At 50.0% G+C, this 12162-nt stretch overlaps 1 protein-coding gene and 1 pseudogene across 7 annotated transcripts in view; one reads left to right on the plus strand and one right to left on the minus strand.

The window, feature by feature from the left end:
- Positions 1-386: 386 nt before the first annotated feature.
- Positions 387-12162, minus strand: part of COLQ (collagen like tail subunit of asymmetric acetylcholinesterase) — a 63173-nt gene continuing 51397 nt past the window's right edge. Inside the window, exons 13-17 of one of the 7 annotated variants that reach the window (XM_032259172.1) lie at positions 7771-7910; positions 6675-6794; positions 6113-6233; positions 4066-4168; positions 387-1963 (exon numbers count right to left, since the gene is read on the minus strand). In XM_032259172.1, the coding sequence (XP_032115063.1) occupies positions 1894-1963; positions 4066-4168; positions 6113-6233; positions 6675-6794; positions 7771-7910 (554 nt within the window). In that variant the 3' untranslated portion in view covers positions 387-1893. Of the gene's footprint in view, positions 1964-4065; positions 4169-5621; positions 5802-6112; positions 6234-6674; positions 6795-7770; positions 7911-12162 lie in introns of those variants that run through there. The other 6 variants (XM_032259187.1, XM_032259179.1, XM_032259202.1 and 3 more) reach the window with 6 other exon arrangements.
- On the plus strand, positions 10795-11352 carry LOC116537170 (annotated as a pseudogene).

Here is a 12162-nt window from a genome sequence, read left to right on the forward strand (position 1 = left end):
GTCACTTTGGCCACACAGACACCTCGCTCTGTGGGGAGGGTAATAGCCAGAGGAGGGCCAGAGTGGGGCCCTTCAGCCTTGGGACCCAGGACAGGGCCTCTCTTGGCCAGGTCCAGGAGTAGTACTAGACCTCCATTCCATCCTCAACAAGGTCCTAAAACTAAGGCTGGGGATGAGGCTGGGCTAGCAAGACTGGGTTTTGTGACCTTGGGAAGTCCATGACATCTCTGGATCTGTTTCCTCCCTTGTCCCTGAAGGAGCTGGAATGCTTCCACATTCCAGAACCCTCCACAGAATCCGGAAGCAGATTTGAATTCAGACTCCTCACTCCATCTGGCAATGTTGAGACACTGGCCCCACCCCACCACGGAAGAGAGAGCCACAGCGGGGAAATGAACTGCCTTTATTTTTTGATTTCCCATCCGGAAACCCCAGTGTGATGGCGGAAGCAGCATGAAAACCACATCTCCCCTGGCCTCGTAGTAAAGGTGAAGGGGACAAGGCTGACCATGTGCCTGCCTCTAAAAACACCATCCTCGGGTTGACATCACCTGTGGGAGACAGGGTCCACCTACAGACACCAGGAGATGGTTCACTGGGTCCCAAGCTCCAGCCTGCTGAGTCCCCAAGACTCAGGCTCATTAAATAGCTTCATACAAAAACCCAGGGGTACCCTCCAGCTGGTAACAAATGGGCAAATTCCACTTGAGGTCTGCTGTGGGGGTGGACCTCACCTTGGAGATGTCTTTCCAAAATAAAACTAAGCCCTACTCCAGAAAAATGGTGAATGAGAGGCAGCTCACAGACATGCAGGACTAATAATCTTATCAAACAGGGAGCAGCTAAGGCACACAGGAGGACAAGGCTATGCAATATGCAGACACAAAAGGAAGGCCACAAGTACTGTCGGGGGTCAGCAGGAGACAAGAAGGTAGCCCTCCAGCCAGGAACACTCTGCCTAGAGACAGCACTCACAGTGAGCCCTAGATGGGGGACCCAGGCCAGTATCTGTCAAAGGACCAAGGAGACACCAAGAGCTTGCCCAGGTGTAGGCTTGTGCAGGTCACACAGTCCTCGTGAGTCTCCTGGACAGGAAATGGACATGAGGGACATTTGCGAGACAGGGGCCAAAGTACAGAGAGAGCCAAGAGGTCAGGATGGTGCCGGAGATTTTGAAACCACAAGAGCCGCCCCTTTGGGAAACTCTGAGAAGACTCGTCTCTAGCCTCTGCTTGCGGGAAGCTTGGGTCAGGTGGGTTCTCAGTACTTTTTCACAGTTAAGTCTCTTCCTGGGCAGCCACATCCACATCAGGCTGGGCTGGGCTGTGGCCAGTCGTGGGGTCCTGTGGCAGGTTCAAGGCTGTAAGCCACATTGAGAGAACGTGCCCACTTCCCTGCTTAGTGGTCCACAGGCCCTGAGAGCCCTGAGAGCTGGCTGCCCAGGCTGAGTGAGAATGCCTGCTCCTTTTGGAGGCCGGGAGGAGGAGAGGCCTGTACTCCAGATTCCCCAACGAGATCCAAACATACCAAAACAGCCCCGCAGGTCTATGTGTGTCTCACAGTGCTCAGCCACGTTGGCGGCCTGGGTCAGCGACATTCCAGAAGAGGAAGAGCCTTGTAACCGGTTGTTTGGCCGATGGTAGCGATGGGGAACAGTTCTCAGGTTGGGCACGCGGAAGGTTTTCTGGTACTTTGGATTAAGACAGGATGCAGTGGTCCTAAATTCTTCCGGTCACACTGAGTTAACAGCAAGTCTTAGTAGCAGGAATTTGTCCTTGTTTTTGTCACACAAAGATTGGTGGAGACGGGGCCAGGACAGTGCATGGCCAGTTTGATGACGGTGAGAAGCTGCTGCCAGCTCTGTGGGGCGCAGCCCACCTCCTCCTCACAGTCTCAGGTGAAGTAGCGGCAGGGCGTGGAGTCGATGTAGCAGTACTGGGTGCATCGCAGGTCTCCATATGACCTGAGGGAGGCAAAGACACGTTCTAAAAGGCCACCTCTTACCTGCTGGTGACTCCTGGTCAAACCTTATCAAACAGTGGCCAATGGCCAGTGGTTCTATAAAAACTTTTCCCATTCTCATTTGGGGTGAGAGGCCTGGGGGAGCTGAATCATGTCTCTGGGATTTTTGTCTTGAGCCCCCGCTAGGGGCCTGGGTGGAAGGAGATGGTCACCCTGCTCTTAGCACAGCATCTGTAAGAGAATCACCCCCTTCTCAAGGTCTGAAAGGTTACAATGTGCCATACTGACAAAAATGTCCTGTATCTGCGAAGCTACTGGTCAGATGTGGCTATTGAGCTCTTGAAATGTAGCTACTGTGACTGAATAACTGCATTTTTTTTCCTTTTCTTTGAGACAGAGTTTCGCTCTGTCCCCCAGGCTGGAGTACAGTGGTGTGATCTTAGCTCACTTCAACCTCTGCCTCCTGGGTTCAAGCAATTCTCCTGCCTCAGCTTCCCGAGCAGCTGGGATTACAGGTGCGTGCCACCACGCCCGGCTAACATTTGTATTTTTAGTAGAGGCGTGGTTTCACCATGTTGGCCGGGATGGTCTTGAACTCCTGACCTCAGATGATCCACCTACCTCGGCCTCCTACAGTGCTGGAACAGGCGTGAGCCATAGTGCCTGGCCTGAATAGCTGCATTTTAAGTTGACTTACAATTACTTTAAATTTGAACAGTGGCCTGTGAGTGGGAGCTACCATATTGGACAGTGCAGTTTATACCTCTGTAGGCCAGAATGATCATCTGAGACAGGGTGTTAAACCTCACACGCACAGTCACAAGCATCCCTCTGAGGTTTCTGGGGAGTCGCTGCATAACCACAGTGAGCGTGGGGGAGCCCTCGGCTCTACTTGATCCTGCACTCTACCTGATCGTCTACATTCTCTTGTCTCCGTGGAGCCATGAAGAGCCAGCTCTCTAGCAAAGGCCTATCAGGGGTCTTCCTTCCTTCAGGGAGAGGGGCACTGCACATACATGGAGTGGGGTCCTGGCTGAGCCTAAACGGGCTTGGAGTCTGGGGGAGACTATAGGTCTGTAGTACTCCCAGCCTGGTTGAACATGCTAATATGTGAGTGTTAGGGAGACCCCCTAGGAAGAGAGCAGAGAGTGGGCAACGGAGGGACAGGCATGGCTCCCCAGCCCTGCCAAGGGCCCAGGTCTGAGTCTATAAGAGGAAAAGGTGGGAGCAAAAGCTGAAGAGACTGGACTCAAGGACAGAAGAGGTTGGAGATACCAGTAGGATACACTCTGGAACCAAGGGAAGAGCAGGGCATGGCCTGGGTGGGAAGGAATGGCCTCCCCGTTTTCCTGAGAACATTGTACAACTCTGATTCTGTAAGGACTGGGGAGACATGTATCTTCTGCACCTTGGAAGGAGCCCAGGGGTTACAATCTGGGCATGGAATCAGCACCTCATGGGATGATGGCCCTCAGTTGGCTTGGCAGATGCCAGCATGGAGCCAGGACATGTGAAATACTTGTCCTGAGCAACATAAATAGCCACTGAGGAGTCTCAGAAATAACTAGAGGGGTCCTTGGAGGGAGTACTTGCTTGGAGGGGCCATGAGCTTGCAAACTTAGATATTAAGGCTGATTTGATCTCACTTACATTCACAGGCATGCCTGAGAGATGGGCAGCATGTTCCAGGGAAGTCAGGTTAGGGAGACGTACGGATTCTTTGAAATGCGTTGAGACCTTTACTCTCCACTGGGTTTCCCACCTAGGCCCACAGCCCAGGAGACTAAGTGATCACAGTGACCACTGGGTTTTGTGGCTGCTCATACAGGGCAGCAGCTGATCTCAGAGACTGCAGTTCCCCTCTGGATCTCGGACAGAGCAGGTGGCTGTGTGAGCCGTGGCTCAGCCTCAGTGGCATGCAGGCAGTGCTGACCAAGAGGGCACATGATGGGCGGGGAGCATGTGTTGTGTCATTTATCACCATGCCTCAGTGTCTAGAAGGCACTACGAAATGGAGAGGCACTCGAAATATTTGTGAAGGAAAGAAGGAAAGCAAGGAGGAGAGTGGGAGAAAGGGAGAAGGGGGGAGGGAGCCATCCCTACCCAGGGAGATAGGTCTCGCACGTCAGGTAGCCAAAGTCGGAGCCATCACAGTCCTCCACACCATTATGCCGGTGACCGTCTCCACAGTAGGCACGGTGACAGCCTGAGGGGACATAAGGAGGTGCAGTTCTGAGAAGGAGCAGAGGTGCCAGGCTTGCCTCAGCTTATAAGGACCATGCAGCCCAAGGGATCCCCCCTAAATGCTGCACTGCTGAGAACTTGCCTCCAGTAAGCTTCATACTCCTCCAGGGACTGCCCCTCAGGCTCTGGTCCCACATTGATGTGCTATGGGACAAGAATGAGGAAACCCTGGCTCCGGCCCCGCCTAACCACTTACTAGCTGAGGGGTGGGGAGACTCCAGGCGGTTATCTGCAAAACTGGGACACTGACATGACCTCTACCTCATAGAGCCAGTGTGGGGATCCTGGGAGTGAGCGCTGGAAGACTGCTGATCCCCAGTGAGGGTGCATGGGGACTCTCATCGGTCAACAGAGAGCTTCTGTGTGACACTGGTGAGCCCAGCCTTGGGTCCCTGGAGAGCCACATGATCTTCAGTAAAGACCTCTGCTCTCACACGATGGGAGGGTCTTGGAGTATGGACCCCAGCATCATTTTCACAGGGCAGGAGAGCCCATTTGCTCCTTCCTACTGTGAAAGCTCCTATTTAACGCTGTGCACCAGAGGCAGAAGGGACTCTGGGCTGGGCCAGCCTCCTAGGGGATGCCATCCCTGGAGCTGCCGGGAGACAGTGAGACCATGCTGAGATAACTAGCAGCATCTCCCGACACCCACTCTGCCCTGTCATCCTTCCCCTGAACTTTTTTTTTTTTTGAGAGAGTCTCACTCTGTCGCCCAGCCTGGAGTGCAGGGGTGCAACTGCAGCTCACTGCAGCCTTGAACCCCTGGGCTCAAGCCATCCTCCCACCTCACCCTCCTGAGCAGCTGGGACTATAGGTGTGCACCACCAGGCCTGGCTAATTTTTTTAAATTTTTAATTATTTTGTAGAGATTGGGTCTTGCTCTGTTGCCCAGGCTGGTCTTGAACTCCCAGGCTCAAGTGATCCTCCAACCTCAGCTTCCCAAAATGTTGAGATTACAGGCATGAGCCACTGCGCCCAGCCTCCCCTGAGCTTCTTGAGAGGAAGGACCATGGCTTTGCATCCACACACACCCAGCCCGGAGCCCCAGCCTGGCTCTTTAGAGGAGGGGCTTGAACCACACTCCCTAAATGAATTCTGTGAACAATGGTTGAACCCTTACTATATCCAGATAATCCCTGCACATGTTAGCTAACAGGATCTCCAGGGACTTGAGCAGCCAGCACACTTCACAGCTAAGGAAAGTGAGGCTCAGAGCCGTAAACTGCCCCCCATCACCCCACCCACTGTGTGGCCTCTGCCTTGAGCCTGAGGGTGGTTGGTGGTTGGTGGTTCTCAGAGCCTGCATTCAATCTCTGTTGACACTTCAGCTCATGCTTTCCACCACACTTCCTGGTTTTGTTACTTGATTTAAAGAAGAAGAAAAAAAAGGAAACCCTCCAGAGCTTGCTGCCTACCAGTAAACGCAGCAGCCCATGAGGCTGATGAAAGCTCTGGCTGGCCCAGCTTCCTCTATGGAGGGCTTTGCCACTCGAGCTCTACCTGGTAAATGAGCCCTCGTTCAGATTCTTGGCCTCTCCCTTTTGCCTTTCACTCCTCCTTGCAAAGTGACAGCCTATCACCTTTATCTTCTGCACCTGTAACATGGATTTTGCTAAGATGTAGGACTGGAAGGACCTGGTGGCTACATTTTCGGATAAAGAAGGTCTAACTGGGGGAGGACCCTTGACATCCACCCCTGGTGAGGTGCTTGGGTGGTGGGAGAGTTAACATTTGGGCTGAAATTGGGGTAGCAAGGACTAGGGTGGATGGCACAGGACAGCCTGGGTACACCCTTCTCTGGGTCTAGAATAGTCCCAAAGCACCACAGCTGGTGTTCGGGGCTGGTCCCCAGTCCCACCCCCCTGCTGTTCAGGCCTCAGGTCCTCCTGGGCTGGACCTCACTCACTGATGCAGTCGTCACCCACATCGTTGTTACCGTCGTCACACTCCTCCCCGGGCTGCAGGAGCCCATCCCCGCAGGTGCCGCGCTGGTCTACAGTGTAATCCACAGGGTAGAGAGGGGTCAGCTGGCCAAGGAAGCACACAGCATTAACTGGAGCATGGCATGCCCGGGCAGCCGCAGGCAGGGAGGTCACTGGTTCTGGGTCCCACGGCACGGCTAGGTGGCATGCCTTGACCTCCTCCCAGGGGTGGGAAAGATACTCCTTTCTTGTCACCTAGAGCTCTGTAGCTGGATGAATGCTGGGTCACATCAAAATGACAACCTGGCACGCAGGGATGTGGAGACCATCTGGAACCTTGGCTCAGAGAGGGGCTTTTATTTGGGGGTCAGGGTAGGGGAATGGAGGGCTTCTGAGAAACAGTTTGAGGGAGGATGCTCAGCCCTCACATGCAGATAGACTGCAGAAAGCCCTCCCCAGGCCCAGTGGGGTGACCTTCCCTTCCTTTAATGGATGCATCTATTTCCTGGGCAGGGAGTATGTCCTGAGGTGATGGCCTGGGGGTACCTGGATGGGGAGCCAGCCAAGGCTGTCCTTGAAGTAGAGAGATCTCTGGTCTCTGCGGAAGGCAATGGCGTTTTGGGTATTCAGCCTCTCAAGCTCCTCCTGGTTGTTGACCACAAAAATCTGCCAGAGAACACAATGGTGAGGATTCCAGAAAACAATTCTGCAGGGGACAGGGAAAAAGCTGGCAGAGGAAACCATCTCTATCCTTGGGCTGCTCAACAGTGGGAAGAGGGATTTGCACATTACATTCTAGCATTCCTTCTGAAGTCAGAGGAGTGTCTTGATTCCCACACCTTCTCGATCCAGTTCCTAATGTCGGAGTTTGAAACTAAAATATTCACTTGAATTTAACACTTTTAAATATTTAAAACGCTCCCAAGACTTAAATCAAAAGGCAATGTCATATAGTCAAGTAATTTGACATCTGGAAGTAATTCTTAAAATTATCACACTCAAAGATGTTCTTTACAGTATTATTTACATTAGCAAAAAGCTTGGGGGTGGCCAATAAACAATATGTTGCTTAAACACCAACACTGATTAAATAAATTGTAGCCCAGTCACACTGAATGGATGATTATGATGAATTGATGTCCAAGGTTTACTTCAAAATACTCCAACACAGGATGGGCCCTAGTGGGTGGGCATAAAGAGAAAACCAGGATACAAGGCTAGCCATGAGTTCATCATTATTCAAGTCGGGTGACGGGTACACAGTGTAATAGTTCATTACACTATTCTGCTTTTACATGTATTTGAAATTTTCTCTTTAAAAAAGCTTAAAGTGTTATTTCTAGAGGGTGGAAACATGGCAGGATTTCAACTAAGATAACAAAGTACAGCATTTTTATACAATATAATCTCAACCATATAAAAGTTAGATTTTAAAAAGACAAAGAAAATACCCCCAAAATGGACTCACAATCAAATGGACAATTTGGTTTTCCTCTTTTGATTTTCTCATATTTTCCAATTTCCTATAATGAACGTGTACCCAGAGTCATGAAAGAAAGTAAGGATTTTACAAAGCCCCATAAGGATCAGATGAGAGGTCCTCACGGATAACCATCCTAAGACTTCTCCCGGAAAGCCTTACCACAGGAACTCGCGGGGAACTGGGCCCATACATGGATTCCCCGTAGGAAGGGTTATTCACATTCGTAGGGGGTCCGCAAAGACATCTTCCTGGAGGCCCGGGAAATCCTCTTTCCCCTTTGGGTCCCATTATAAGTTGTCCTAGGAAGCAACAGACTGCTGTATTACTAGAGCCAAGGAAGAGAAGACCAATCAACCCAGGGATGTGGGCGATCTATGCAACAGAAAAAAGTTAAAGTCCACAGCATTTCGGGGTACGCCTGAGGGACATGTTAAAGAAATGCTTTTGGCCGGGTGCAGTGGTTCACTCCTGTAATCCCAGCACTTTGGGAGGCTGAGGCGGGCGGATCATGAGGTCAAGAGATCAACATCATCCTGGCCAACATAATGAAACCCCATTTCCACTAAAAATACAAAAATTAGCTGGGCTTGGTGGCGCGCACCTGCAGTCCCAGCTATTTGGGAGGCTGAGGCAGAAGAATTGCTTGAACCCGGGAGGTCAAGGTTGCCGTGAGCCAAGATCGTGCCACTGCACTCCAGCCTGGTGAGACTCTGTCAAAACAAACAAAAAAATAGACACTTTTGATCCAAGACATGGAGGAGATACGGTGAGAAAAATAGCTGTGAGGAGACAGTTTCCCCCTCCTTCCTGCCTTGAAGACAGGCAAAAATGTCTGGTGCTGCAGCAGCCATGTTGCCAACAGGCGGTCACAAGCATGAGGAGATAAGTCAACATGCAGGAAAAGACAAAAGGCTCATGGGGTCTGGGGCCCTGACAGTGACAGTCAGAGGCTGAATCAAAGCCAGCTATTGTCTACCTCTGGATTTCTTTTTTCATTTTTGTTGTTGTTGTTGTCATTGTTGTTTTTTTGAGATGGAGTTTTGCTCTTATTGCCCAGGCTGGGGTGCAATGGCATGATCTCGGCTCATTACAACCTCCGCCTCCTGGGTTCAAGCGATTCTCTTGCCTCAGCCTCCCAAGTAGCTGGGACTATAGGCATGCGCCACCATGCCTGGCTAATCTTATATTTTTAGTAGAAACAGGCTTTCTCCATGTTGGTCAGGCTGGTCTTGAACTCCTGACCTCAGGTGATCTGCCTGCTTTGGCCTCCCAAAGTGCTGGGATTACAGGCATGAGCCACTGCGCCTGGCCTGGATTTCTTTATTGGAGAAAAACAATGCCCTATTTGTTTAGACCATTATTAACAGAGGGCTTCTTGACTACAGACACATTATTGACTGATGACTAATTATTTCAAACATTTTTTGTTTTTCTCATATATAGAATCTTTTTTTTGGGACAGAGTCTTGCTCTGTTGTCCAGGATGGAGTGCAGTGAAGTGATCTTGACTCACTGCAACCTTTGCCTCCCAGGTTCAAGCGATTCTCCTGCCTCAGCCTCCTGTGTAGCTGGGATTACAGGTGTGTGCCACCACGCCTAACTTTTGTATTTTTAGTAGAGACAGGGTTTTTGCCATGTTGGTCAGGCTGGTCTCAGTCTCCTGACCTCAAGTGATTGGCCCGCCTTAGCCTCCCAAGGTGCTGGGATTACAGGCGTGAGCCACCACACCTGGCCAATGTAGGATCTCTACAGAATAATTTCTGGGTGAGGGTTTCTTTCATTTCTTCTGGAAGAAAATAGAATGTTAGTATATGCTCATCCCATTTACCCTCCCCTGGTGCCGAAGAAGTCAGGACATGTCTTGAAAAGATATGATCAGAAAACGTATTCCCTAGCAATGTGGAAAAACGGTGAGGGGAGTACCTTGGCTTTTAAAGGCCCTGATGCCCAGGATACATCCCAGACCAAATTCCACCAAGGCTTCTGAAAACTGAACTGAATGTAGGCAGCATCCACACTTTTATTTATTTATTAAAAATATTTTTTTTATCACGCTAGCATAAGGCATGTCTTTTTTTTTTTTTTTTTTTTTTTTCCAGACAGTCTCACTCTGTCACCCAGGCTGGAGTGCAGTGGTATAATCTCAGCTCACTGCAACCTCTGTCTCCCACGTTCAAGTGATTCTCCTGCCTCAACCTCCCGAGTAGCTGGGACTATAGGAGCGTGCCACCACGCTTGGCTAATTTTTCTGTTTTTAGTAAAGACAGGGTTTTGCTGTGTTGGCTAGGCTCGTCTCAAGCTCCTGAGCTCAACTGAGCCACCCGCTTTGGCCTCCCAAATTGCTGGAATTACAGGCGTGAGCCACTGAGCCTGGTCAGGCAAATATGTGCCAAGGTTGAGAGCTGGTCCATTCCTCTGCCAGATCATCCTCCCTTCATCCTCCATCCCTCACAGCTGCCTCTCAACTGCTTTCTGATCTGGGTTCAAACATCATTTCCTGAGGGAAGTCTTTTTGAATCCTCAGACTCTGTCATGTACACCTGGGATACAATTTCATGGTTTCCTGTTCCTTTTCTTCACAGCACTTCTCTGTGTTTATGATTCTATATATTTTGGGATTATTCCATCAAGGTTGGTCTCCAGTAGAATATGGCTCCACAAGGACAGGGCTAGTGCCTGTTTTCATCCACCAGGGCTGACACAAAGTAGGGGCACGGAAAATGTTTGATGATTGAATGAATGAATGCAGACTAACTGGAGAGAAAAAGTCTTCGGAAAAAGCTAGAAGTCACATTCTGGCTGGCAGGAAAGCACCAGAGCAAGAGCCATCCAACAGGAAGTGGGGAAAGAGAAGAAAAGATGGAGACTGAGAAGAAAAATAAGTAAGGATCCCTTCTTTGGGAAATGCAGGGAGGGGTGGGTTTGGAGGCCAGTCAGTTGTTGGTGTCAAGTAGTATGACATCTGGGGCAGCCAGCGGGGGTTGGGAACACAGTTGACAGATCCAGGAGGGCAGGAAATAAAATGACCCCAGGGGAGAGATCCGGCCAGGACACCAGGGAAGCCACTAAAACCAGTGAGGGAGACTGAACCTTCCCAAGCAGATTGACAGGTGTTCCTACAATCAGAATGCTGACAGAGCGAGGGAAGGGAGCTTTGCCAACATCTTATCCTAAGCTATGGTTGTTTGTTCTAACAAGTAATGCAAATATAGTCAGAGTTCAACAGCAGGTTTCCAAGATGCCGCCCAAAGGAAAAAGGGGTTCTGGAAAAGTGGGGGAAGGGGGAGCAGCCTCTGGGACTGACAGTGCTGACAAGAAGGCTCAGCGTCCCAAAGGTGGTGGCAGTGCAGTAAAGGTCAGACATAGTCTATGTGAAAAACATGGCAAAATCATGGAAGCCATGGAAAAGTTAAAGTCTGGGATGAGATTCAATGAAGTGGCTGCACAATATAGTGAAGATAAAGCCAGGCAAGGGGGCAACTTGGGTTGGATGATCAGAGGGTCCATGGTAGGACCATTTCAAGAAGCAGCATTTGCCTTGCCTGTAAGTGGGATGGATAAGTCTGTGTTTACAGACCCACGAGTTAAGACAAAATTTGGATATCATATTATCATAGTTGAAGGAAGAAAATAAAATTATATGAAAGACTGAATAAGTTTTATACATTTTGTTTCTTTAAAAGGTATTGGGTATTCTTTCGAGCAGGAGTTACAAGGAAATACAAAAATTTTTAAAAAGAAAAAAAAAAAAAGAAATGCAAATATAATTCTGTGGGAAGAGCTCCAGTCTGTGTTCTGGTATTTTCAGAAGAGCCCAAAGAGACAGGGAATCCACCAGCCTAGGAAAATTCTGGGTAATTAAGTACTTAGTGAAATTGAAGTGGAAAAGCTCTGTGATCAAGAATGTGAGGGTGGCATTGGAGCAGCCTTCCAATTGCTCTGTGACCCCAACAAATCCTCCAGAACTGTGGCCTGAGACAGAGTCAGGAGTTGGTCCCATTAGCTGCTGATGAATGGTGGGGCTGAGATTTGAATTCATGTTTGACTTAACACTATGCTGTTCAAAAGACAAACGTCCAAGAATACTGATGCTCTCAGGAAGCTGGCAATTCCCAGGTACCACACTGATTCACTTATACTCTGTCTGGGTACAGGAAGGACTCAGCCAAATTTGTAATTTGATTATTGCAAATTACATCCTAAAAGCATTTTGTCTTTATTCCCTCCCCACCCTTCCCACCCCTTAGCCCCTCTTTCCCTGTGACTTGGGTAATTATAAAGCTCTCACCCTTTCCACCTCCCTCAGCAACATCCATTACCACAGAGCTGGGTACCAAAACTCGATGTCACCTCCCGACAGGACATGGCAGGGGGCCTGCTGCCACCACTACAGTTTCCCTGCAGCTTCCTCCCAGCTGCTGGAGGGCATCCGTTAGCCCTGCCTGTTTTCTGCCAGGCCATGCTGAAGGACACAGGAACCTGAACTTCCCCACCCCAACCTCTGGGAGATCATGTCTCAGCCTGGTTTCATCCCTACCCCCTGCAGCCAGA

Source organism: Sapajus apella, unplaced genomic scaffold, assembly GCF_009761245.1.
Source record: "Sapajus apella isolate SASKATOON/1434 unplaced genomic scaffold, GSC_monkey_1.0 scaffold4, whole genome shotgun sequence".
NCBI classification, from domain to species: domain Eukaryota; kingdom Metazoa; phylum Chordata; class Mammalia; order Primates; family Cebidae; genus Sapajus; species Sapajus apella.